At 40.6% G+C, this 27,666-nt stretch overlaps 1 protein-coding gene across 8 annotated transcripts in view; it reads left to right on the forward strand.

The window, feature by feature from the left end:
* The window catches only part of ahi1 (Abelson helper integration site 1), a 205,354-nt gene that overhangs the window by 54,309 nt on the left and 123,379 nt on the right, over positions 1–27,666 (forward strand). For all 8 annotated transcript variants that reach the window (XR_011883895.1, XR_011883903.1, XR_011883899.1 and 5 more), the window contains 4 exons: positions 3,767–3,873; positions 5,168–5,286; positions 8,287–8,417; positions 14,156–14,296. Coding sequence is in view for 5 of the 8 variants with exons in the window: in XM_072249423.1 (XP_072105524.1) it covers positions 3,767–3,873; positions 5,168–5,286; positions 8,287–8,417; positions 14,156–14,296 (498 nt within the window). In the remaining 3 variants the exon portion in view is untranslated. The remainder of the gene's footprint in view (positions 1–3,766; positions 3,874–5,167; positions 5,287–8,286; positions 8,418–14,155; positions 14,297–27,666) is intronic.

Below are 27,666 nucleotides of genomic sequence, written 5' to 3' on the forward strand. Positions count from 1 at the left end.
CTTGAGTCAGGAGAAGAGATCTCATTGGTAGCTTGGTCTCAGCCGTGTACTCCAGAGGCCCTGGAAGGTTTATGGTAAAAGCTTTATGTTCTGTCAGGATTTTAAATTATTATCTATTCCAAGATCTTTGGAAACTATGAACACTGAAGGAAGTGTGAAACAAAACATAATTTACGCAACACTCAAATAACTGAAAGCATTAAAGTAAAATAATTTAAACAAAAATGCTTCCCCTTTGCTTCCTCGTCCTTTGGTCTGCAGTCTGTGTTGAAATCATTGGGTACTCTGATTCTATACCACATCTGACTTGCTATCAGAAAGGTGATAGTCCCTTAGGAAATCCTAACAAGGCCGGTCTCAAATGTTAGACTTCCAATCAGGCTTTGACATTTAGTGCATCAAAGATATCTTTGTCTTTGGAAAATCCCATGTTATTAATGTTAATGCTGGTTTTACCTGTAGGTGGTGCTGTGATTGTTTTTTTGCCTCCGAGCAAACACACCAGATATTGATGATACCAGCAATAATGGTTTCTTTGCAATAGTTCTACTTTCCTTTGTAGGCATGGGCTAAAGGTAGTAGTAGCACTATCTGTATTGCCAACTCATCCTGTACTGCACTGGCTGAACTTGAAGCAGTGTAGTTCCCAGTTCTCAGGTAAGAAATCCTGTCCACTGAGCCGGTGCATTCAGCCATTCCATTCAAGTAAACAGGAGATATCTGTGCAGTGCACATACTTTAAGAAGTTCACGTCTTTCACTTCAGTTCTTTCCCTCATTCAGATGAATATTCCTTGTTCCATCTCTGATGGGTATATACTTTTGAAGTATTTTCACTGTTTTGTGCATGTTATCACTCCCATGGTTTTTCATCTTATGTCCTTATCGACTACTATATATTCTCCCTTCCTGCCTCCTCTTACAGTTTCTTTAATTCTCCCACCATCTCTAATGATATCCTACCTGAGTACTACATAGCTTTTGATTCTAAGTGAGGTGGTTAACTTTTGTTTTTAAAAGAAAACCGCTTGTTTACTTCTCTAGTGCAGTGGAACACTTGGGGGAGCTGTTCTTCTGAAAAAGGATTTTGTTTTTTATTATCGTAACCCCAGTACAACTTTTTGGTGGTTCCACTAAAGGATATTCAAAGTATTTCTTGTGTTTAAAATTCTGGGTTACTTTTGGAAGTCACTTGTTTATTTTCCCCACTTCAGGGAACCATTGAGCAACAGAATCTAGTCTTGAATTAATTCTGTGGGTGAAGAAAGATTTTCTGTAATGGCTTTAAAAGTTGTCCACAAAAAAATTATGAAATTGCAACATTTTTAAACACAAACCCACATTCAATACAGGCCATTAGCATATCTGCTAAATTTTTTGATGCCACAAAACAATTAAAGTCTATTAAAATGTATAAACCAGCCAGTTAAGTGTAGCTAAGAAAAGTTTTGTTCTAAAATGAAATGCTAGCAACCAATATATCCAAAGTACACAATTAAGATGGGATGATGAGCTGATTTTCCTTGATATTCCACCTACTTCCAAGCCAATATATTCTGGTGACTGCAATGCTACTATATTTTGAAAGGGCTTGTTTAGTTATCATTTAAAGTATCTAAAATTTCTTGCAAGTTCATCAAAGTGTATATAAAAAAATTCTTGCTCCTTTTGATTTGCACTAATGATTCGATATTCACAATACTCAGTGTAGAATCTACTTGCAATTAAATGATTTCTTTGTCCTGGCTGCCAGAGATGAATTGGCACAATATGAGGCACTGTATCATTGTAGTACAAGTAGGAAAGAAGTTACTCATTATGCAGTCTTATAGCTGAAGGAGGAATTGAAACTCAAGAAAATAAATTTTAAAATATATTTTAAAGGTGGTAAAGTTTCATGTAGCAATCCGGAGCAGGGACTATAAGCTAAAAGCTTTGTTATTATTTTCCTAATCGCCATCCCTTGGAATGGTTTGCGTCGTCTTGCATGTCAGAAGTGGTTAAGTTTGTGGGTTTAGTCTTGTGTCTGGTCTATCCATCATTAAAAGTGCTTGTAACATATATTAACTTAATCTTGCATCAGTTTAGTTTTGAAATTTACTTCATTGTCAGTCCCCTCTTCAACCTAATCATGCCCTTATCTCTGTAACCACCTCCTGCCCTGAGATCTCTGCCTTCTCCAATTTTGGCCTACAATTCAGAGCCCTGAATTTTAATTACTCCACCATCAGATGCTTAAACCTGAAAGGCCTGCAAAATTTCTCCACAAAATATATTCTGTCGTCTTTCTTCTTTAAAGGCAATCCATATCTTAATATCTATATGTGGCGTGGTGTCAAATTTTTGCTTGTTGGCATTGCTCTGAAGATCTTGGTACTTTTTGTATTAAAGGTGTTAACATGAATGCAAGTTGCTGCATGACTCACAATCAGTGTGAGTACTTGTACTTAAGCAAGCTTTCAGTGTAAGTGTGATTGATGCCTGCTTTGGCAATATTTTTAAAAAGGTAAATGGGATCCTTGTCTGAAATTCACATGTAGAAACTGGACGCAACACTTGATGTTGTCAAATCATTTCCCACCCATCCACCCAAACTTAAGTACACTGTTATCTCTGCTGAACACCTCAATGCAAACTCCTTCCTCCATCCCATCCCATCCCCCTCCCCATGACAGCTAGACTTTGCTCCCACATGCTTTTCTCCATTTGTAATACACCTTGATTTGTGACAGATCCCTCCTTGCTCTTCAGCAGTCACCGTTACTGATGTTCAAGGCCACAACATCATTGCCAGAGCCAGACTGAGTGTAGCCAGAGCATTTTTCCCAGGGCAGCCAGAGCCATAAGAGGACATACTTTTAAGATGATTAGGAAAGTATAGGGATTAGTCAGGTAGGGTAAGTCCATGGAATGCACTGCGGGGATAGTGGTAGAGGCAGGTATATTAAGGACATCTAAGAGACTCTTAGGTAGACACGTGAATAAAACAAATGGGTGAACTATGTAGGCGGGAAGGGTTAGATTGATCTTGGAGTAGGTTAAAAGATCAGCACAGCATTGTAGGCCAAAGGGCCTGTGTTGTTATTACTAAGGTGAATGTTTACTAAGGTGAATGGTGGTGTACTTTATACTTTATTATTGCCGAACAATTGATACTAGAATGTACAATCATCACAGCGATATTTGGTTCTGCGCTTCCCGCTCCCTGGATTACAAATCGATAGTAAATATTAAAAATTTAAATTATGATATGGCAGTGCTGGTCCAGATTGAAGTCAAACTGGATGCCATGAGTTTACATCTACCAAGTAACTAAGGAGCAGGAATGAAATATTGGTAAAGGAAATGAATCAATGATGGCTTAATGGCTTCGATGGTGTTAATGTTTTGTTCCCTTTAAAGTAATTGATCATGTTAATGTGAATGAATTTGTGTTGTTGTTTGGGAGATTACCATTTAGTAAATAATGATAGATGCCAGAACTTGTCAGTTATACTGTTACTATTAATGCATTTTTAAAAAAAATACAACTTAGAAGTGTGAATAAAGTGCGTTTGTTTCTCGCAGAAAATGCTGGAGGAACTTAACAAATCAGGCAATATTTTAGAGGGCAATAAACAGTCAACACTTCGGCTGTTTCTATTTGGTATCATCTAACATTAATCACTGCACCAGTGAAAGTTGCACTGAATAGGACAACGTTAAAAATTGCACCTTTGGTATCTAGGGTAGTTTTTGCATGTATTTTTGTTTTTTTTGTTGCACAGGGTTACGTATGTTCTCGGGGGACAGTTCGGGGCTGGTAATTGTTTGGAGCACATCCGTAAATGAAGGTTCGCCGGAAAATCCAGTTCAGCAGTGGAGTATTGATCAGGTAAATAGCATGATATACTCAGTAATATACTCAGCAAATGAGCCTTCCTACTAAACTTGGGTGGAGAATTCTAACAATTCCCTCTTGAAGGAACCCCATAGTTCTGGATGGCTTACTTTCTGAGACTGGGATCCCCAGTTTGTATACAATCCAATTTAAGGAAATATCAACTTTGCATCTGTTCTCTCAAACTTCAGTTTTCTACATTTGAATAAGATTGCTTCACATTCTTTTAAACTCATGAGAATACAAACCTGCTGTTCCAGGAATTGATCTAATGAACATTTGTTGCACTTCCTCTGCTCTTGCAAGTCTAACCTTCCAACATGGTTAAACTGGACCTGTAAGCAATATTCCAGGTGTAGTCTCAACTATGTAATTGGAGCAAATGAGGTTCATATCTTCAGTAAAAATGACATTTTTAATGAACTTGTATTTGTCAGTACTTGGCTGTACAAAATTAATGACTAAATGTAGGTGACTACTTCTGTAACTTGTATTCTTGCCATCTTAAATAAATATATACGAGCGCTTTGAAGTAGAATTCCCTTTTATTTGATCACTGTACCCACAACTGACCTAATTGACAAATTGATCTCAAACAGCTTTTTCATATAAAATGCCACTGGGGTGATAAATTGATTGACTTAGAAATAGCTCCCTTCTGAGGAAGAATCATATATTTTAGAAACCAAGTTATGACAAGTATTTATAGTAAGCTTCATTATTTATATAGCTTGCATTGAGTTCTTCAACTTAGGTTAAATTCTTTATAATTCTTTGGATAACTTTCATTTCTACCATTGTTTATTTTGTATGCATTCACTTTTTCACCCCAGTGGAACTTATAGAGAATTGGCAACATGTTAGTAGATATTTCCATTTCCTTTTATATGTCTTTCACTTTTTTTTTTAAGATCTTGCTTTCTGTGCTAGCCGTGTACCTTTTAATAATAGCACCTTCAACTGACTCTGACCAATTGTTGGGAACTTCTAACTACTTGACCTGCATCCCATGTTTTCTCAAGTTTTCAGTTGTTCATCATAATGTTTCCAAACAATTGGCATTACTCCATTTCTTGTCCAAAGGCTGTTAGCTCGTTTACAGCTGTAATTGTTTTCAGAACCTTTATTTGTGATTTGTTGATAGTTATGCAACGTAGTGTCATTCATTTGTGTTGAATAACTGGGAAAAGTGTTACACATTTCATTCTACTCTTTCCCAAATGTGGTGATTCTATATATTGAAGGTTGGGCAGACTATTGAAAATTTAATGTTCAAAATTCTTTGCAGAACATATTGCAAAATGACCTAAAAGGTATTCCGATAAACCACCTGGAAGTTCATCCAAATGGCAGACGCTTATTAATCCATGCCAGGGACAGCACTTTGAGAGTGATGGATCTAAGAGTGTAAGTTATTTTAATAAACTATTTCCCTTCATTTCCTGCTCTTCCCCCCCCCCCCCCACCATCCCCTCCCCATACGAACCTGACACATACCCATTCCAGTTTTGTAGCAGTTGGTAGTAAGGAAGTGACTATCCTAACTTGTAAAATTGGGTTGTTCGTTAACACTTTCATCATGCTTCCATCATGTTGTGCCTTGAGAAACTTAGTGAAGAGAGGCAGTAATCAATGTCTGTATTTATAAGCATAGTAGATTCTACAGATACTGGAAATCCGGAGCAACACACACAAAATGCTGGAAAAACTCAGGTCAGGCAGCATCTATGGAAATGAATAAACAGTCAACATTTCGAGCTGAGACTCTTTATCAGGGCTTGAAAAGAAGGGGGAAGAAACCAGAATAAGTTGATGGGGGTAGTTGGAATAAGGTAAGAAGGTGGGAAGTGATAGGTGGAAAAGGTTAAGGGCTGGAGCAAAAAGAATCTTATAGAGGAGAGTGTACCATGGCAGAAAGAAGGAGGAGGGGCATCAAGTGAAGGTGATAGGCAGGTGAGGAGAAGAGAAGCAGTAAGAAGGGCAGGGGGCAGAGTGGGAAATTGAAGAGGAAATGGGGAGAGGGAAACATTACTGGAAGTTGGAGAAATCGATATTCACGTCATCTGGTTGTAGGCTACCTAGGAAGAATACGAAGTGTTGCCCCTCCAACCTGAGGGAGTCCTCATCGTGGTTGTCGAGGAGGCCATAGGAATGGGTATTGGAGTTAAATTGTTTGGCCTCTTTTTTTTTTTTTTTTTTTTTGGCAAGCATAGTGCAGGAGCTTGACAAAGCAGTCCCCCAATTTACGTCGAGTCTCACCAGTGTAGAGGAGGCCTCATCAGGAGCACCCGGATAGAGCAGATGACCCCCAACAGATATGCAGATGAAGTGTTGCCTCACCTGGAAGGACTGTTTGAGGCCCTGAATGGAGGTGAGGGAGGGGGTGAATGGGCAGATGTAGCACTCCTGCTTGCAAGAGTGAGTGCCAGGATGGAGGTTAGTGGAGAAAGATGACAAGGGAATCGCAGAGCAAGTGATCCCCACAGAAAGTGGGGAATGAAGTAAAGATGTGTTTGGTGGTGGGGTCCCTTGAAGTTGCGAAGAATGATGTGCTGGATACAGAGGCTCATGGAATGGTAGGAACTCTATGCCTGTTAAGGCAGTGGGAAGAGGGGGTGAGGGCGGATGTCTGGGAAATAGAGAAGATGCGGGTGAGGACAGCATCAAAGGTGGAGGAAGGGAAATCCTGTTCTTTGAAGAAAGAAGACATCTCTTATGTCCTGGAAAGGAAAGTTTCATCCTGGGAAGAGATGTGGCAGAGACAAAGGAACTGAGAAAAGAAAATTTCATTTTTACAGGAGACAATTGGGAAGAGGTATAGTCAAGAGAGCCATGGGAGTCCATATGTTTATAAAAGATATCTGTAGGCAGTCTGTCTCCAGAGATGGAGACAGAGAGATTAAGAGTGGTATCAGAAGTGGACCAAGTGAATTTAAGAGCAGGGTGGAAATTGAATGTAATGATGAAATTGACAAGCTTGGCATGGGTGCATGAAGCAGCACCAATGTGGTTGTTGATGTTGCACAGAAAGAGTTGGGGAGCATTACCAGAGAAGGTTTGAAACATGGACTGTTCCACGTAGCAAATGAAAAGGCATTTGTAGCTGGGGCCCAAGCCGGTGCCCTTTGGCTACATCTTGAGTTTGGAGAAAATGGGAGAAACTGATGAATGAGTGGACCATTTCTGCCCGACAAATGGTGGAGGGGAACAGGTTGGGTCTTCCATCAAGAAAGAAATGGAAACCTTTAAGGTCTTCTTGATGGGTGATAGAAATATTTAGGGACTGGACATCCATGGTGAAAATGAGGTGATCAGGGCCAGGGAATTGAAAGTTATTGAGATCAAGATCAAGCTCTCTTGAATGACAGACAAGCTCGATTCTTAATTTTTTATGCTATAGATGGTGCTTGACTTTTTTTTTCCTCTTAATCACTTTTTTCCCTCCTCGCCCAAAAACTGGATTTTCTATTTTCAGTCCATTACCCTTTTGTTTAGTAATGACATGAGATCACAAAACCCAAATGTTATTTGAAAATTTATAGAGAATTTTTTGTGCAGTCAAAAATGCCTATCACCACTGAGAAAGTACACCGAAACCTACCACACAAGCTGGCAGTATATTGCAGTACCTTTTAGTTTTCGACATCTGTGCTACTCACGATGTAATGTATAAATTGCTAACAGATTATCTTTGTCTTTGTTGCTCTAACACAGAAGAGCTGAGGTCTTTACCTCTGCTGAATCACTCATTATATGGAAGAACAAAATTTAAACTTAAACCAGGCTGTTCAGTGACCTGTGCAGTGTCAAAGTGGAACTCTTTTACTCTGATTGTAATTATACAATCTGGCAGATTTTTAGCTTTTCTAATATCTTTTAAGTAAGTTACTGTTTGATAATTTCAGGGATTTGCTGCAAGTCCAGATGGGTGAAATGTCTTCCACTGCTGCAATGTTTCTTTACAAAGCTCTAACCAAATCTCTTCGGCTCTTTTGTGAATTAAAGATGGCCTCTTCCAATCCAGGACTTTTATATTCCAAATTCTTATTACTGTCATCCCAGTGATTGTTATCACTGGCAGACTTGTTTTCTGATTTTGATTGTCCCCACTTCTGAGGAGCAAGAGGGTGCATTTGCCATTTGAGGGAACTATTCACTGAACTATTGAGGATAAGCACCTTTTGAGTTATTCATCTGCTGCTTGTGAACTACTCATTAAAGTCAATGTTTTAACAACTACACAGTGCTGTTGCCAAGATTTCATCAACTGAATACATCTCCATTGCTGACATATTTGAGAAAAGAACTTGTGGGTGAGGGAGGTGGATTCTGATTATGAATGGCAGTTGGTAACATTTACTAAATAGGAATACCTTGTTTTTAAACTTCAATTAATTTATTTTCTAGGCTAGCTGCAAAGAAGTACACGGGGGCTACAAATTATTGTGAACATATCTACAGTACATTCACACCCTGCGGGACCTTCCTTTTCTCAGGCAGCGAAGATGGAATTTGTTACGTTTGGAATACAGATACAGGTGTTGTTCAACTGTTAAAGCAGATGTTTTATTTTGATCTATTAAACCTATCCTTTATACTGGTGACCTATGAGGCAACACAGGCTAAATAGTTGATGTTAAAATTGGGATTTAAGTACATGCACATGGTGATCAAGGAAAGATATATAAAGTGGTTGAAAGTGCATGTCGGATTCCTGCTTTTATCATTCAAAGTATAATGTGCAAGAACAAGGAAGGTACGCTAGTATGAAACACTAGTTGGGTTACAGCTCAAGCCCTACAGGAAGGATATGAAGATTTTAAGAGGATGTAATGAAGAGTGCATAATTATAGTGATAAGATTCAATTGAATAGATTTTCTTTGAACTAAAGCAGACTGTCGGATAATTTAATTCAAACAATGTGCTGGAGGAACTCAGCATGTTGAGCAGCATCTCTGAGAGGGAAGGAATTGGTATTGTTTCGGGTCAAGGCCTTGCATTGGGAAATATAATAGATGTGAATGAAATTGTGAGACGCTTTTATACAGGATGATTAAGATGGATCCATTTCACTTAGCAGAATGAGTAATAACTAGGGAAGAATTTAAGAGGAAGGATTAGAGGAGTTTCAGAGTCTTCTACATGCAAAGAGTGGTGGTGACTTGGCACCAGGGTAGTGGAGGCAGAAATCCTTTCTTTTAAAGAGTACATGAATGGACTCGTGACAAGTCATACCTACATAACTAAAGATCAAAAGCTAGGAATTGGAGATAGTTTAGAGTTCCATTTTTTTGGATGAAAAAGGATCTAATATTTATCCTTTGTTAATTTCTGATTAAATGAGAAGATTACATTGGAATGAAAGTGCTACATATTTTTACCCAGCTTTTATCCTATTTAAAATTCCCCTTCCTATATTTGTAATAATTTCAACTATATAAAAATATTGCTAGTTCTGAAATCCTCCCACAAGCTATCAATTAATGGTGAAATGTATATATTTGCAGATTATTTTCAATTTTCAAAGAAAGGGTTTTCAGAAGGCTTCATTTCTGCACTCTTGGGAAATCACCAAATTCAGCCATCTATTTATCTCCAATTTAGTTTTCATACAAATGATTGAAAAAATAACTTCAATCTTTCTTGAGCTTTTTAGGACAGCTTGAAGTATTTTACAGTCAATGAAACAACTTTGAAATATTGCAGTGTAAGAAATACAAAAATGCAATAAGGTTCACAAATAAGTATGTGATAATTTATATTATAGTAAAATTAAGTAGTAATAAGTAAAGGTCAGTACATTACAAAAAAAAAATCCATGGAAAAATAGTGCACTGTTTTTCTTTCTATTTTAGTTTTCCTATATGGGACTGGTACTTTATTAGGGAATTGTTGTGGGGAAATGTTATACTCCCTGAGTTAACTATCTTTCAGAGAGGCTATTCATTCAAGGCACATCCAACCCTTTTAAGTGGAAATTGAAAATTCTGTGGCAGTTTTGAATTAAGGCTGAGTTTCAGTGGTTTTGCTGTCCTTTATCCTGACAAAGTTACTGATCGTTTGCTTAAGCTTGCTCATTTCCTCTGCCCAACCTAATTGTTATTCTGTTTTCCAATACTTCTGTTACGTTTTTTGCATCTACCATGGAGATCAGCATGATTTATTGAATTCGTTTTTCATACTCTTATTTCCCCGTTTACTTTCTTCCTTCAGGTATGCTTATTAATTTTGGATGTGTTTCCTTCTATTTGCATATCTATAGAAACTTTAGAAGCAGTGGAGAAAAGGGAGTGGAATAGGAATTAACACAATTAGTTGTATATTTCAGGGGCCAGTTGGGGATGGATATTTAATGTTGGATTTGCTAGTGACGCCCTTATTAGTATGTTAGAATGTTACTGCACAGTACAGGCTTTTTGGCCCATGATGCCCATACCGTAAGATCAACCTAACCTCTCTCTCCTGCATAACCCTCCATTGTTTTATCATCCATGTGTCTATCTTAAAAGCCCATAATATATCGGCCTCTTTAGCTCTGGTGACCCGGCTGGTGGCATAGTGGCATCAGTGTCAGACCTTGGGACGAAAGGTCCCGGGTTCAAATCCAGCCAGCCGGCTCCCCTGCACGCTTTCCACCCGTGCTGGGTTACGAGCTGGTGATCTCTTTGGAAACTCACCCGGCAGAAGGCAATGGCAAAACCACTGCTGTAGCTAGCCTCGTATGCGAATGCCCACTATGTCAGAGAGGCGTGGAGGGAAATCGTCCGCTAACTGGAGAAACTCCGGATATGACGTACCTTGCCTTAGCTCTGGCAGAGTGTTCCACGCATGCACCACTCTCTGTGTAAAAGAACTTATCTCTGACATCCCTCCAATACTTTCTGCTAATCACATAAAATTATGTCCTACTCATATTGGCCTTTTCTGCTGTGGGAAGAGATCTCTAGCTATACTCTTCATCTGTGTCTCTTATCAACTTGTACATCTCTATCAACTTGTATCTCATCCTCCTTGGCTCCAAAGAGAAACCCTCACTCTCTCAACCTATAAAGCGTGCCCTCAAGTCCAGGCAGTATTTTGGTAAATCTTTGCACCCTCTCTAAAGATGAGGTTCTGCATCTTTCCATATCAGTTGATCAGAACTGAAGATAAAATTCTACATGTGCTCTAATCAGGGTTTTATCAAGCTGCAACATTATCTTGTGATTCTTGAACTTATTCCCCGATTTATGAAGGCCACCAAACACAATATGCCTTCGTAACGACCCGGTCAACCATGTGGCAACTTTGAGGGATCTATGGAAGTGGATCCCAAGATCCCTCAGTACCTCCACACTACTAAGAATTCTGCAGTTAACCTGGTATTCCGCCTTCAAATACAACCTTCCAAAGTGAATCACGTCAACTTTCCCGGATTGAATTCTATTTGCCACTTCTCAGCCCAGCTCTGCATCCTGTGAATGATCCATTGCAACCTACAAACAACCCTTTCACACTATCCACAATTCCACCAACCTTTCTGGCATTTGCAACCCACCCTTCTACTTCCTTATTCAAGTCATTTATAAAAATCACAAAGAGTAGGGGGTCTTAGAGCAGATCACCACTGGTCACCAACCTCCAGGCAGCATACACTTCTACCACTCTCTGTCTTCTATAGGCAGGTCAATTCTGTATCCACGCAGCCAAGTTTCCCTGGATTCTATGCCTCCTGGTTTTCTGAATGAATATAGCATGGGGAACCTTATCAAATGCCTTGCATCCCTTCCATTGCTCTACCTTCATCAATGTGCTTTGCAACGTCTCTAAGGATTTATTTAGCCTTGTGAGACATGACCTGCCCCTCGCAAAGCCATACTAACTATCCTAATCAAACTATGCTTCTTCAAATGAGTAAAACTTCTTTGGATCTTCTTCAAAGATGCTAAGAATCTTCTCCAATAATTTTCCTACCACGGAATTTGAGAATCACTGGTTTATAATACCCAGGGTCATCCCTACTCCCATTCTTGAACAAAAAAATAACATCTGCCACCCTCCAATCATCTGGTATTACTGTGGACAGTGAGGATGCAAAGGTTATCATCAAAGGTACAACAATCACTTCCAATGCTTCCTACAGTAACCTTGGGTATATTACATCTTGCCCGGGGGCTTAACTATCCCAAGGGGGCTTAACTTTTTCAAAAGTTCTAGCACTTCCTCTTTCATAATGTCAACATGTTGAAGCCTGTTTTACACTGTGTTCACAAACTCCAACATCCCTCACTGGTAAGTACTGAGGCAGAATACTTATTGAACACCTCCCCCACCTCCTCTGACTTCAGGGACATATTTCCTGTATTATCCCTGATCAGCGTTTCTCCTCGCCCTGTCCATTCTCCTATTCTTTACATATGTGTAGAGCACCTTGGGCTTTTTCTTAATCCTATTCAGCAAGGCCTTCTCACACCCCCTCCAATCTCTCAAATCCATTTTTTAGCTCCTTCCTGGCTATCTTGTAACTCTCTAGATCCTTACCTGATCGTTGCTTCCTTAACCTTAAGTAAGCTTTTTTTCCCCGCTTGACTGGATGTTGCACATTTCCTGGTAACCACAGCTCCTTCACTGTGCTATTCTTCCCTGCCTCAATGGGGCACACTTACGCAGAACTCCCTGCATCCCCCTAAACAACTTCCACATTTCCACTGTTTATTTCCCAATTTGACCACTGTTCTTAATACCATCATGATGACCTCTCCCCCAGTTAAATATTTTCTCATACCATCTCCTATCCCGCTCCAAAGCTATAGTAAAGGTCAGGAAGTTGTGTTCACTGTTTCTGAAATGCTCTCCCACCCGGAGATTTGACTTCTGACCTGGTTCACTGCGTAGCGCCAGATCCAGTATGGCTTCTCCTCTAATCGGCCTGGTACATATTGAGTCAGGAATCGTTCCTGGACACACCTAATGAGTTCTGTCCCATCTAAACCTTTTGCACTAAAGGGATGCCAATTAGGGAAGTTGAAGGCACAATCCTATTAGTTGTGCTTTTTCTGCCTCCCTATCTGTTCCTCAGTGGCTCTGTTGCTATTGGGGGGGGGGTGTAGTTCTATAGAATACTCCCAATAGAGTGATTGCCCCATTTCTGTTTCTGATTTCCATCAACATTAACTTAGTAGACAATCTCCCGACAACGTCCTCCCTTTCTGCATCTGTGATACTATCCATGATTAGCAATGCTGTTTCCCCCACATCTTTTTCCTTCCTCTGTTATTTTTGAAACACCTGAACCCCAGAACATCCAGCTGCCATTCCTCCTCTTGTGACAGCCAGGTCTCTGTAATATCACAACATTGCAATCCCATGTAATGACCCATGCTGTACATTCATCGTCCTTGTTCCTGACAGTTGTATTAAAATACACACTTCAGCCCATCTTACTGACTGTAATTTTGACCTATCAACTGCCAAATCTTTACAGATTTTCTACACACTATATCTAGCTGTATACCAACTGCCCCTTCCTCTGATTTATCATCCTGGTTCCCATTGCCCTGCAGAACTAGTTTAAATCCACCGCAACAGCTCTCGCAAATGTGTCTTGAAGGATATTGATTCCCCTCAAGTACAGGTGTAACCGGTCCTTTTGGTACATGCCATACCTTCCAAAAGAGGGATCCCAAAGATCAACAAATCTGAAAAATTAATCTGCCAGAGATTTCTAACCTTGTGACCCTGCTTTTCAGCTTCCTATTTAGTTCTCTATTTTCTCTCTTCAGGACCTTATCCCTTTTCGTACCTGTGTTGTTGGTACCAGTATGTACTACAACTCCTGGCTGCTCACCATTCCCCTTTAGAATGCTGCGGCCCAGATCCAAAAATATTCCCTGACCCTGGCATCTGGTCTGCAGCAGACCATCCATGTGTCTCTTTTGCATCCCCGGAATCTCCTATCTATTCCCTAACTAATGAATCCTCTATCACAACAATACTTCTCTTCTCCCCACTTCCCTTCTGAGCCATTAAGGCCAAACTCAGTGCTAGAACCTGATTGCTGCAGTTTTCCCCTGAGCTGAGTTACTTTTTTTTTGTTTCTAGCAATAAATTATTGTATTTAAATGTAAATTTGTCTCTACACCTTTTCTAAATATTTGGATAATACATATCTGTCTGTAATCTGATCCATGTTTCATTAGTATTTATAATACAGTAATAATTAGTGATAATTTTGTGTTTGGCTGATGATCTTGGTAATGATTTGATTCTATTTCAAGTTCTCTTCCTTTTTGTTAGGAGACCAAGTGGCAATGTATTCTGATCTGAATTATACATCAGCTGTCCGATGTGTAGCCTTTCATCCCCATGAACACATGGTGGCTTTTTGTGCCTTTGGACCAAATCAACCTATACTTGTCTTTTTTTATGATCAGCATGGTGAGTTTCTTGTTAAAGTACTATGTAGAAGAAATGCAAATGAACTTTCAGATTGGTAAACTGACCATGACAGGGTGAGAACCTGCATTCCTCTGATAAAGTCACATCAAACACCGAAGTCTGAGGCCTTATCCATTAGCTGTATGATCCATCCTCTTGAAGCTGTTCATCCTTTCCACCTATGTACCAGGTATACCATTAGGGCTCGATGCCTTGCAAGGGCTCACCTCTTGAAGGATATTCTGACATTGGCCTGATCTTGCATTGTGAGAACAGACATACTGAGATGGATGGCATTTGGCACAGTCACATGAAGAGGGAAACTATTATAGAATCATCTGAAGAGTCAGGACAAATGGGAGTTAGAAATGGATAGAGCAATCTTGTGTGGAATGAGAAACAAATACGATACTTCTGACCTTCAGCAGTCTTCAAGGATAAGCATTCTGAAAATGAATCCAATCTGATGATTTGCAGGCTGAAACCAGACAAGAAGTGACAACTTAAGCTACTCAGTTGTGAAAACAAAATGTTCACCATTGCCTTAAGGGGGTTGGGGGGCAATTATGCTTCTTTTTAGTTAGGCTGTTTGTCCACTGCCAAGACTATGGCCCGGAAATAGTCGAATAAGCCACCCAGTTTTGGTATAATAAGCCCACCATAATCAGTATAGGGATGCAATGAAATAAAAAGATCCTTAACATAGAATGTTAACAGTGAAGTTGACATTAGTGTTTATCATCTTGTATAAGTGCTTGTTGATGACAAAGCTAGCAATGCATGGAAAGGTGTCAAAACAGTGGCCGGCCTCCATAATCGCCAGCCTTCATCCTACCTAAGTCGGGAAGAATGTGTAGAGATTGCAGAAGGACTGAACAGCTTTTACTGCAGGTTTGTTCAGTACAGCTTCACACTGGAGATGGAGGATGCACTAAGCAGCACCAATATAGAGTTCCATCTGAGAGAAGTGGAGAGGGTACTCGAGAGCAAACCCCCATAAAGCACCAGCTCCAGAGAACATCAGTGGATGGGTACTGAAACGCTGCTGTAGACAACTGTCAGAGAATTTCTGTCACTTCTTTAGCTGCTGTCTGTCTGAATATATCATACCAACCATTTGAAAAACCACCACCATCATATGCCCAATTCCCAAGAAGTGCAATCCCACCTGCAATAATGACTACTGTCCTGTAGCTCTAACATCCCTAGTAATGAAGTCCTTTGAAAGGCTCCTGCCCCAGCTACAGGTGATGGGAAGTGGGCTTACTGACCCACTCCAGTTTGGTTATAGACTGAAAAGAGTCGCGGATGGTGCAGTACTAACTTTACTGCACCATAGCTACATGCACTTGGAAAGGCCCAGATCATTTGTTAGAATGCTGTTTGTGAACTTCTCCAGTGCATTGAACACCATGCAACCCCATGCACACTAACTCCAGCAAATGAATGTAAACCCCCACCTCATACTCCTCATCCTCTCCTCCCTCACAGACAGACATCATAAAGTGAAATATAATGGTTATATGAACACCAACAGGCAAGTATCAACTGGAGCACCACAGGGCTTGGTTATCTCACCAATCTACAGATGACTGCAGAAGTTCACACCCAGACATGTGGCTCAGGTGACACAGTCATCATTGACACTACCAACTCTGACTGCAACAATGAGGAAATCAATAAAATTTGCTGGATGGTGCACAAACAACTATCTGGACCTGAACCCCAGTAAAACTAGGGAATGGCAGTGGACCTTAGAAAACAACAGTACGCTGTCCCAACCCTAGAAAAAAGTAGCTAGTTGATAGAGAGTGTTGGAGAGTACAAGTACCTCACCACAACTATAGATAACAAAATCACCCTTAAGACCGATGGTGGGTTGATACTCTCCAAGGGCCAACAATGGCTATTTTTCCTTCGGAAGATACAGAAACATCAGGTCCAGCTATGAATTCTCCAGACATTTTCTAAATGCTTCATTGAATTAATATTAACCTACAACATCATGGCATGGTTCGGAGCAATGAGCACCATCAACCTCAGCCCACTCAACAGAATTGTCAGAATAAGTAGTAGAATCATTGGCCAGGAACAAGAAACATTCATCCGTAAGAGATGGACAATAAAGAGGACTCAACAAATAGTAGAGGACATGACACAAACACTTCACAGATACTACATTGTCATGCCATCTGGACGCCACTACAGGTCCCTTCCCGTCAGCACCAGAAGAGCCTTATCCAGTTCTGTGTCTTCCTCCATTTGCCTCCTCAACACCCAACTTTGAATATATAGAATGCATAGCACCTTAGGCAGTAAAAACAGTTTTATTATGTGTATTTGTATTTTAAATTACATGCATTAATTTTTAGTAGTAGTCATTTGTGAGTATTTTATTGTGTTTAACTATATGTAGTGTGGTGTTGTGTATCTCAAGTTCTGTGATGTTATCCTTACCACGGCACAAACGAAGTTCCTCATGGAAAATAAAGTGAATTGTATGACCATTGAAGTACAGCTTTGGGAAAATTGTCTATTTTGGAGGGATGAGCTGAGTGACAATTGGCCTGATGGTAGTTCTGGCTACAGTGCTGCTAATGTTTGATTCCGGCAGCTGCTGTCAGGCTTCAGGTTTCAGTTCTGTATGGAAACTGACCAGGTGCCAGCCTGAGCAGAAGCAAGAAGCAATTGTAAATTAATACCCTGTTCTTTCGAGTGATGTGTTCTATCTTGCATGACTGGGAAAATATAGTGATCCTCTGCAGGCTAACCAGCCCTGGAACTGTGATTTGAAAACCTCTAAACAGAAGTTATTGTATGTGGCTGAAAAGCAGGGATCTAGATGCTGGAGATCTGAAATAATAATAGAAAATATTGCAAAGTATTTAACAGGACAGACAGCACTTGTGGAGAGAATGATGTCGACAGTTCACGTTATTGGTCGTGATGGGAACATAGGGAAAATAAAATGAGATTTGTTTACAGTAAATGGCTGCTTGATGGTCAACCCATACTTTGTGGGCCAAAGAGTCTTTTGCTATTTCCTTAGGTCTGCAGATGCGGAAATCTGAGCTGCAGACGCAAAATGCTGGAGGAACTCAGCAGGCCAGGCAGCATCTATGGGGAAAAAAGAACAGTCGACGTTTCAGGCTGTAACCCTCCGGCAGGACTGGAGGGGAAAAAAAGCTGAGTAGTAGTAGGAGCTGGAAGAAAAAAGAATGGTGGGGGGGGGGAGAAGCACCAGAGGGAGATCGATGTTCATGCCATCAGGTTGGAGGCTACCCAAATGGAATATAAGGTGTTATTCCTCCAACCTAAGTGTGGCCTTATCCCGACTGTGGAGGAGGCCATGGATGGATATATCAGAATGGGAAGTGGAATTAACAGTGGGTGGCCACTGACAGCACAAACATCAATTTCTCAGACTTCCAGTAATGCCTCCACTGTTTCCCATCCCGTTGTCCCTCTCTCATGTTATCTCCTTGCCCACCCATCCCCTCCCTCTGGTTCCCCCCCACCCCTTTTTTCTTCTATGGTCCTCTGTCTCTTTCACCAATCAACTTATTAGCTATTTGCTTCATCCTTCCCCCTCCAAGTTTCACCTATCGCCTGGTGTTTCTCTCTCCCCTCCCCCACCTTTCAAATCTACTCCTCAGCTTTTTTTCTCCAGTCCTGCCGAAGGGTTTCGGCCCGAAACATCGACTGTACTTTTTTCCACAGATGCCACCTGGCCTGTTGAGTTCCTCCAGCATTTTGTGTGTGTTGCAATTATGGGGATTTGGCTGTGTCAAGGTTTCCCCAAGTAGTGATATTCATAGACTGCACTCAAATAGTCCTTGCTGTGAGTTCTCTGCCAGCCTCCTAAATGTACTCCATGGTCCTTATGCACAAAATTACATGCTTCTGGACATTATATTCACCAACTTGTCTGCATCTTTCTGATAATTTATGAGCACACGCCCACCATTCCTACTGTCCTTCAGACCATAGCAGTATCCACACATTAAGTACTACCTTTAGGTGTCAGAGTACAGCTTGAGCTGGTCATGAGATTGCAATGGCTCAAATACAGAGAGCAGCAATAGATCATTAGAGTAGAGCTGCATTAAAACTGACAAAAACCTGACAAAAACTTTTCTCTAAATGGCTCAATTGTATATCTCAATCTTTATAGATCTTTCTCAAGCAGTACTAATGATTCATAGCATTGTTTAATTATTGAAAGGTAGCAGAACAATTTCTAGACCATGGTCAGTTAATGAGACTAGTTTTTTAAGTAATAAAATTATTAATTCATTCTCTATATAAAAACTTGTAAAGATGAATGATGTACTATATTAATTAAACTTCAGCATCATTCTACAAAGATCTTTGTAGGCCTAGAGTTCTGTGTTCATTGTGCAGACATCCCACCCTGCAAAAACTCATTTCAGGGAGGTATCACCACCATTTCAGGGAGGTAGCACCCTCACCCCCTGCAACCCCATATCTCCCCCACTCGACCCCCAAGGGTGTATGTAATACTTTGTTTAGTGATCTTGTCTAATCTGTAAACCAAGTTGGGTATATGCAGCAAATCTGACATTAAAATATGTACTTATGTTATCATGTTTATTCTATTACGACTTTAAGCAAGTCTACAGGGAGTTTTGTCTCATCACATAGGGCATCAATAGAGTAGCTCCTTAGCAGCCAGCCAGCTAGTTTAGATAATGTTAGTTATGCTAATGAACGAATGACACCTGTTAAACTCACCTCAACATGTCTTTTACAGTCTTAACCCACCATGGGCAATAGAAAAGTCACTGTTGCAAACAGTGCAGTGAGCAACACTGTCATTATTTTTGAGGTCAACTGTAAAGCCCACCCACAGAGAAAACTGATAGGTCTACTTAGCAGGGATCCACAATCGTTTTTTGCGCTGCTGACCGGGGGGGGGGGGGGGGCCGTTGTTAATCACGACCGGAATATAGGTGATAAGTCAATAGCATCATAACATTTTAAGTAACGTTTGGCTATTAAACACACCGCATATTTTCCTCGTATGAACATATAAAATCATTGCAACACACCAATATCGCTGAATCAGTGGGAGCCCCGGGCTTGTTTCCCTGCAACAAGACAGTCCTATCGAGGGGTGATGGGAGACAGCAATACTCGAAGGGGGTTCCTTATGTCCAGTCTATTCCGCAATTTAGTTTTCGTTGCATTCATTGCAGAAAACTCTGCTTCACAGCGATATGATGTTGGAAATGGAAGCAACGTTTTCAGTGCTTTCGTGGCTATCTCAGGATATTTAGCCTTGACTTTGATCCAGAACGCCGGCAGAGATGTTATGTTAAACATAACTTTTCAGCCCACTGTCATTTGCAAGCTCGAGGAGTTGATCTCCTTCCCGCGCTGACATGGATGATGCGTGGGTAATCACCTCGTGTACGTTCAAGCTCAACAGTGAGCGTTACAGGGAATGAGGAAAGGTGCAGCTGACTCATATTGCCAAATCATATTGTTTCCTCACAGCCCGGTGGTTGGGGACCAATCTTAGCACGAAGAGAGACCAATCAGGACGCTCGCTCTCCCTCTCAAAAAAATCTCTTTCCGGGATATTGTATATAATTTCCGGGCGTCAGGGAGCCACTGTCGATATCCGGGCGACTCCCGGATCTTCCAGGAGAGGTGTAATGTCTGATTGTGTTTTACTATCTTACTGGTTTTTAATTTAACATTGGAAAATGTTGTACTTCATTTAAACTTGCTTTGCCCTAAATGTTTTTGTTACTAGCTGCAAAAGTGAGAAATACTTGCTGCAGAGCAGCAGAGACATTAAATGCGTTTTGAAAGGTTAACAAGGCAGTAAGATTGGGCTTCAGATTTGTAGAGAGCTGAAGGCTGCTGTAAACTTTTTTTTGTGTAGAGTCCAATTGTCCTGCCTCCACTAAATAGAGAATGGCCAATTCAGAATTGGAGTGAAGAATGAAATTCATAATTCTACATACAGATATCCAGCTAATTAAATTGTCAACTTAGAATCTGAATTAGTCCCATTCATATTAGGATACTTTTGTCAAGAAAACTGGTTTTTATTTTCTGTTTTGCATTGTTTTCAGTTCTGATGCTACCACTTTCTATATCAGTGCATTTCTTTTCATGGAACGGAGAACTCACTGATTAGGTTTGCGTTTATTGTCAGAAAGCAGTTAAAACTAGCCAAGTTACAATGGAAAGGCTAGAGTTGCATTTTGGTCAGACTGGGTAAGAATGGCACATTTCTTTCCTTGAAGGACAGTAATGAACCTGATCGGTTTTATATGACTATTTGGTGGTTTCGTGATTACCAATACCAGTGTTAATGTTTTATTTTAAACTTTAAGCTTTACTGGCATTAAAACTCCACAGCTACATAGGAATTTAGTCCTGTATTTAGACCACTATGCTATCCTCTCCCACAAAGTCTAAAATTGTTCATTTTTTTGTTGCATTCAGAAGTTTATAATATGCCTTTATCATTCTACTTTGGATACTCTTCCACTGTGGTGAAAAAGGCCCTTATCATGCTTATTCCTTTTTTCGCATTTTCTTTTTACAGTACTTCTCCCTGCAGACTTGGTATCCTGTCCCAGTTTGCAGATGATACCAAGATGGGTGGAGGAACAGGTATTGTCAAAGGGGCAGGGAGTCTGCAGGACGACTTGGATAGAGTGGGCAAACTGGGCAAAGAACTGGAAGATAGAATAACGTGTAGGGAAATTTGACATCAAAAATAAAGTTTCAGACTGTTTTCTAAATGGAGAGAATTCAAAAATCAGAGGTGCACAGGGAGTCAAAGATGTAATGTTGAGACTTTAAGAAGCAATGGTGAGGCCTCACCTGGAGTATTGTGAACAGTTTTGGGCCTCTTAGAAAGGATGTGCTAAAACTGGAGGGAGTTGATAGGAAGTTCACGAAAATGATTGCAGGATAAAAGAGGCATATGAAGAGAGTTTGTTGGCTCTAGGCCTATATTTACTGGAATTCAAAAGAATGAAGGGTGACCTAATTGAAACCTATCGAATGGTGAAAGGCCCTCATAGAGAAGTTATTTCCTGTGGTAGGAATGACTAGAGGACACAGCTTCAAAGTAAAGGGGTGTCCTTTTAGAACGGAGATGAGGAAGAATTTCTTTAGCCAGAGACTAGTGAATCTATGAAATTCGTTGCCAAGTCTTTATACTTGATAAATTCTTGATTGGTCAGGGCATGAAGGGATACAGGGAAGCAGCAGGAGATTGGGGCTGAGAGGGAAAAAGGATCAGCTATGATGAAATGGCAGAGAAGACTCAATGGGCCAAATGGCCTAATTCTGCTCCTATATCTTATGGTCGTATGGTCTGAAGTTCCAGTTCAAGATTCTCTGGAGATTAATTTGCAGGCTGAGTTGGTAGTAAAGAAGGGAAATGCAATGTTAGCATTTTGAGAGATATAAAAGTGAGGATGTATTGCTAAGGCTTGAAGGTATGGGTCAGGCTGCATTTGGAATATTGTGAGCAAATGTGAACCCTGTTTCTAAATAAGGATGTGCTGACCCTGGATTGAGTCCAGATGAAATTCATAAGAATAATCCCAGAAATGGAAGTCGTAACATAGTGTTTGATGTCTCTGGGGCTGTACTTGGACTTCAGAAGGAAGAGATCTCTTCGAAAACTACCATTTACTGAATGGCCTGGACAGATAGGACGTGGAGAAAATCTTTCCATATGTAGAAGAATCCAGTATCTGAGGGCACAGCTTCAGGATAAAGGGATGCCCTTTTATAGCAGATGAGGAGAAATTCCTTCAGCCAGTGGGTGGCAAATCTGGAATTTTTTGCCATTGAGGTTGTGTAAACAAGTCATTGGATGTATTTAAGGCAGAGCTTGATAGATTCATGATCGGTAAGGATTATTTGGAGAATAGGTTTTTAAAAAAAGACATGATTGAATGGTAGAACAGACTCACTGGGCCAAATGGCATAATTTTGCCCCAATATCTTATGGTCTCAGCTATGATACGTTCTTTTTAGTCTTCCATTTTCCATTTCCCACCCTGCCAAGCTCCACAATCAGTGGATCATCTTCCATTTTTGTGCCACCTTGTCTCAGCATCAGACTTTCCTTCTAGCACCCATCCATCCATACTAAAATATTTCCTCTTCTTTCAGCACAGTGGTTTCTGTATACTATCTACAAACTATGCTGTTATTACCTTTAAAGTTCAAAGTAAAATTTATCGGAGTACATACCTGACACCACATATTGCCCTGAGGTTCTTTTTTCTGCGGGCATACTTGGCAAATCTATAGAACGGTAACTGTAAACATCAGGAGCTATAAACCATAAACAAACTGTTGAAATGCAGATATAAATAAATAGCCATAAATAATGAGCACGAAGTAACAATGTAACAAAGTCCTTAAATGAGTGTAGGTATCCCCTTTTGTTCAAGAGCCTGATGGTTGAGGGGTAGTAACTGTTCATGAATCTGGTGGTGTGAATCCTGAGGCCTTCTACCTGATGGCAGCAGGGAGAAAAGAGCATGGCCTGGGTGGTAAGGATCTTTAATGATGGAAGCTTCTTCAAAAGCAGCTCCCAAACCCACAATGTAGGCATTGAACATGGAAATACACATCTTTGCCTGCTGAGTGGGCTGATCAACAAGCATCCATTTACATGAATCCCAAGCTAATCAAAAATTTTTCCCACATTCCCATCAACTCCCCCAAGAACCTACCATACACTTGCACACTAGAGGAATTTAGATTTGTCAATTTACCTATCAGCCTTGCAAGTGGTACTCAAAGCCCATAAAATAATTTTTATCTTAAAAAGCCACCTCTCAGCAAAGATGTTGCTGGTTACAAAATTCTCTCTTGCCCCCAGTGTATCTTCATAGTCTTATAATTGAGTAAAAGATCCAGACCTCAAATCCAGGAAAATTGGTTATGGTTCATAAGCAGCATTGATCTTTCCAGAATACTTCAGAGGAATGGAGAAACTAAATAGACACTTAAAAGCTGGAAAACTACCACACTGTCGTCGTAAAATATTCCAAATTATTGGCAGGATAGATAATCAAATGTTAGTTCTTCTCACAGGTGAATATTGTGTGCTTCACAGTGAACCAGGTCCAAAGGCTGCATTGTCTGACACTGGAATCTAATCCAAGCTCCATCATGGCAAAAGTTGGAGAATGAATTCACTTCAAGAATGTCTCAAGTCTCCTTGAAAAGTTGAATTTGCAGACTATTAGGCGGACCATTGGCTGACAGCATGTAGAGAAACACACAATATGCTAAATAGGCTACCCACCTGCCCTGTCAAGCACTAGCAAACCCACCTGCGGTAGAAAGTGTGCATCTCACTCAGTATTCTTCAGCTGCCTACAATGCACAGGTTAAGAAAGTCATTCTTGGCCCCAAAAATCAGGCTGGGAAGAAGAAAGCACAATCACTACATGGAAGAAATAGAAACTACTTTTGTCACATTGTGTGTTCACAAAGACCCACACTCAGTGTTTTAGGAACAGCTTTTTCCTCTCCATCAGATATCTGAACGGTCTATGAGCACATTTTTTGACTTTAAGTTTCTTAAAAGACCCTATCGTATCCACCTCCACCACCATTGCTGACAGCCCATTCCATGCACTCACCACTCTCTGTGGGGGGGGGGGGGAGGAACTTACCCCTGACAACTCCTCTGTACCTACTTCCAAGCACCTTAAAACTGTGCCCCCTTGTGCTAGCCATTTCAGCCCTGGGAAAAAGTTTCTGACTATCCACACAATCAATGCCTCTGATCTTAACAACTCTATCAGGTTACCTCTCATCCTCTGTCGCTCCAAGGAGAAAAGGCCAAGAATTTTATTCATTGGAATGTAGGAGAATGGGAGTAGATTTTAATTGCAGTGTACAAAATTATGAGGGGTATAGATGAGGTTAATGCAAGCACTGAGGTTGAGTGAAACTAGAGCTAAGGGTCATAGATTGAGGGCAAAATGTGAAATATTTAAGGGAAACCTGAAGGGGATCTTCTTCACTCAGGCTGGTGAAAGTGTGTAACGAGCTACCAGAGGAAGTGGTGAATGTAAGTTCCATTTCAACATTTTAGAGAAGTTTGGATAGGTACATGGACGTGAAGGTTAAAGAGGGCTATGGTCCAGGTACATGTTGATGGAACTCAGCAGGAAAACAGTTCAACGTGTACTAGATGGGCCAAAGAGCCTGTTTCTCATCAGTGGTGCTCTATGACATCGTCAGATATTTATCTGTAGCATTGTGGGAGATTATAAAGAAGTGGTTATTTCATTTTAAGAGATGGTGGGCCATAGTCTTACATAAAAGGAACACTGTCCTGCCCTCTCAATTTGCCTCCTGTGGATACCAATGTACAGAATAGGTAATGGCGCTTTCATGTATATTTATAAGTACAGAGGATTCCAGTTAATTAGGCCATTGGTGAATCTGGGCAGGACAACTGTTAAAGAACAAAAACTAATGAAGAAAATAGCCAAGATTTGCTTTGTTTAATTGAGACAGGAGACTGATGCCGAACATTTCTAGCTACTGTCAGTTGCATGCAGGTGCATGGCTGTTAGATACTACACTATGTTTAGAGCAAACCATTTTTCAAAAGCATTATTTTTCAAAATGCATGTGTCTGTGTTCAAAAAGCAGTGATTTTTGTCACTGGTAGTTAGTGAGAAATAAGTAGTAAGGCATTTCAGAACCGTTTTGCTCACTGTGGTTTCAAGCATTCAGTCATGGAGATACGAGAAACGGCCTGGTGTAAAAATGAAACAATTTCACTACAATTAAGTACTATGAAGAATTTGAACGTATTGACAATCATCTTGAATGCTACAATGAAAATGAAGATTTGGAGGATGCAATCATTGATAGCATTGTATGAAGGCAGTCCATTATCTACACTAAGTGTCTCTGCTTATTTTGTTCATTTACTGCCAACCAAATGAATGTGTACACTATGCAAGCTAATACAGTTTTATAGTACCGTAGGTTATTGGTAATGTTCTAATTTGTTCTGTATTTCATTTAAACTCCTAATTTATTACTCAGTTAAATGGTAGTTTGTTTTTATACCTCTTTAACTATTTCCATGAAACCAACTTATTTGGACAGCTGCTTAACTGGGTCAAAATGTACTCGTCCCATGTGTCCTAATTAACTGGAATCCACCATTATAAACATAAAAATTAACATCACAAACCAGCAGTGAGAAGACTGCAGATGCTTAATTCTGGAGCAAAAAAAAACCCACACAAGATGCTGTGTTTTGAACTGTGCATGTTTGGCAGTTTCTGTGGAGAGAAAAGGACAGTCAAAGTTTTGGATTGAGACCGTTCATCATCTAGATGAAAATAGAGGAGTCTAAAAAGGTGAAGGGTAGGGGTAGAGCAAGAGTGAGGGGTGGATCTAGGTAAGGTGGAGGTGACAAAGGGCTGCCAGTGATGAAATCTGATAGGAGAAGAAGGTGGAGCATGGTATCAAATAAGGGTAATGGAGGATGGCGGAGGGAAATCAATGGAAGGAATCGGAGTGTGATAATCTGATAGAGTGAGTGCTGAAGGGGAAGAAGCAGGGTGATTAGTGGGGTGGGTAATCAGGAGCAGAAAGAAAAGGGACAGAGAGGAAGCAGGTTACTTGAAATTGGAGAATTTAATATTCATGCCTTTGAGCTGTAGACTATTCAGGCAGAACATGAGGTTCTGTTCTTCTTATATGTTTTGTGCCAGCTACAACAGGATACCACCACCAGCATATCTTCACCTCCCCCCCCCCACCCCCACAATTCCTGCATCCTGCAAGGATCACTCTCACCATATCTCCTTTGCTTATCTCTGACATCTCCCACCCCTGTCTTCTTCTCAGGCACTTCCCCCTGTAACTGTAGGAGGTATAACACCTGTCCCTGCATAGAATGTACAACAAAGATTCTTTAGTCCATAATTTTGTGCTGCCTTTTTAACCTACTCCAAGGTCAGTCTAACCCTTTCCTCCCACAAAGCCCTCCATTTTTCTTTTGTCCAAGTGCCCATCTATAAGAATCTTTTAATGTCTCTAATGTGTCTGCCTATACCACCACCCCCAGCAGTGCATACCATGCACTTACCACTGTGTTTAAAAACAAAACTACTTTTGTCACCTGCTCTATACTTTATTCCAGTCACCTTAAAAGTATGCCCTCTTGTATTGGCCATTACCACCTTCGGAAAAGGCACTACTGTCCACTCTGTCTGTGCCTCCTATCATCTTGTACACCTCCATCAATTTACCCCTTGTAACCTCATAAGGCATATTCTCTAATCCAAGCAGCAACCTGGTAAATCTCCTCTGCATCCTCTCTCAAGTTTTCTTATAATGAAGTGACCAGGTGGCCATGGGGGTGCTCTGGTTTCCTCGTACATTCCAAAGACATACGGGTTAGTACATTAATTAGCCTCATGGATGTAATTGTGTGGCACTGGCTCATTGGGCCTGTTACAGTGCTATATTTCTAAATAAAAAATATAGTTAAAAATGTTAAATGGAAGTATTGAATACAATGCTCCAACTGAGGTCTCACGGGAGTATTACAGAGCTGCAATATTACTTTATGGCTCTTGAACGCAATCCCAACTAATGAAGGCCAACACACCATATACCACCTTAATCACCCTATCAACTGTGCACCAATTTTGAGGGATCTATGGACATAGATCCCAAGATTCCTCTGTTCCTAAAATCTTGGCATTAACCTTGTGCTCTGCTTTCAAGTTCAACCTTCCAAAGTGAATCACTTCACACTTTTCCAGGTTGAACTCTATCTACCACTTCTCAGCCCAGTTCCACACCTATCAATGTGCCATTTTAACCTACAGAACTGTGCAAAAGTCTTAAGTACATATATATAGCTAGGGTGCCTAAGATTTTTGCACAGTATGTAACGTGGAGTGGAGAGCGACTTAGTAAATCTGGCAAAGGATGTTGGGAGTGTAGGACAGGTGGCAGAGAAGGAGTGCCAGAGGCAGGGAGGAGGGAATGGCGCAGGTGCAGGCACACATATCCCTGAGACACAGGCAAGGTAGTTGGACTCTAAACTATTGGTTTGTTGATCATTACAGAATGACTGCCTGGTGCTTTCCACTTCCTTCCACCCTCTCCCTTCCCCCTTTTCCCAACCATGATTCCTCTCTCACTGCCCCCTTCCCACTCTCAGTTCACAACAGACATCCAGATCAGAATCACGTTTATTATCACTCACACTTCATGAAATGTTTCTTTTTGCAGCAACAGTACAGTGTAATACATAAAATACCCTAGCTGTACATATGTGCCTTTTTCACAGAACTGTATGACAG

The sequence above is a fragment of the Mobula birostris genome, chromosome 2, assembly GCF_030028105.1.
Source record: "Mobula birostris isolate sMobBir1 chromosome 2, sMobBir1.hap1, whole genome shotgun sequence".
NCBI classification, from domain to species: Eukaryota; Metazoa; Chordata; class Chondrichthyes; order Myliobatiformes; family Myliobatidae; genus Mobula; species Mobula birostris.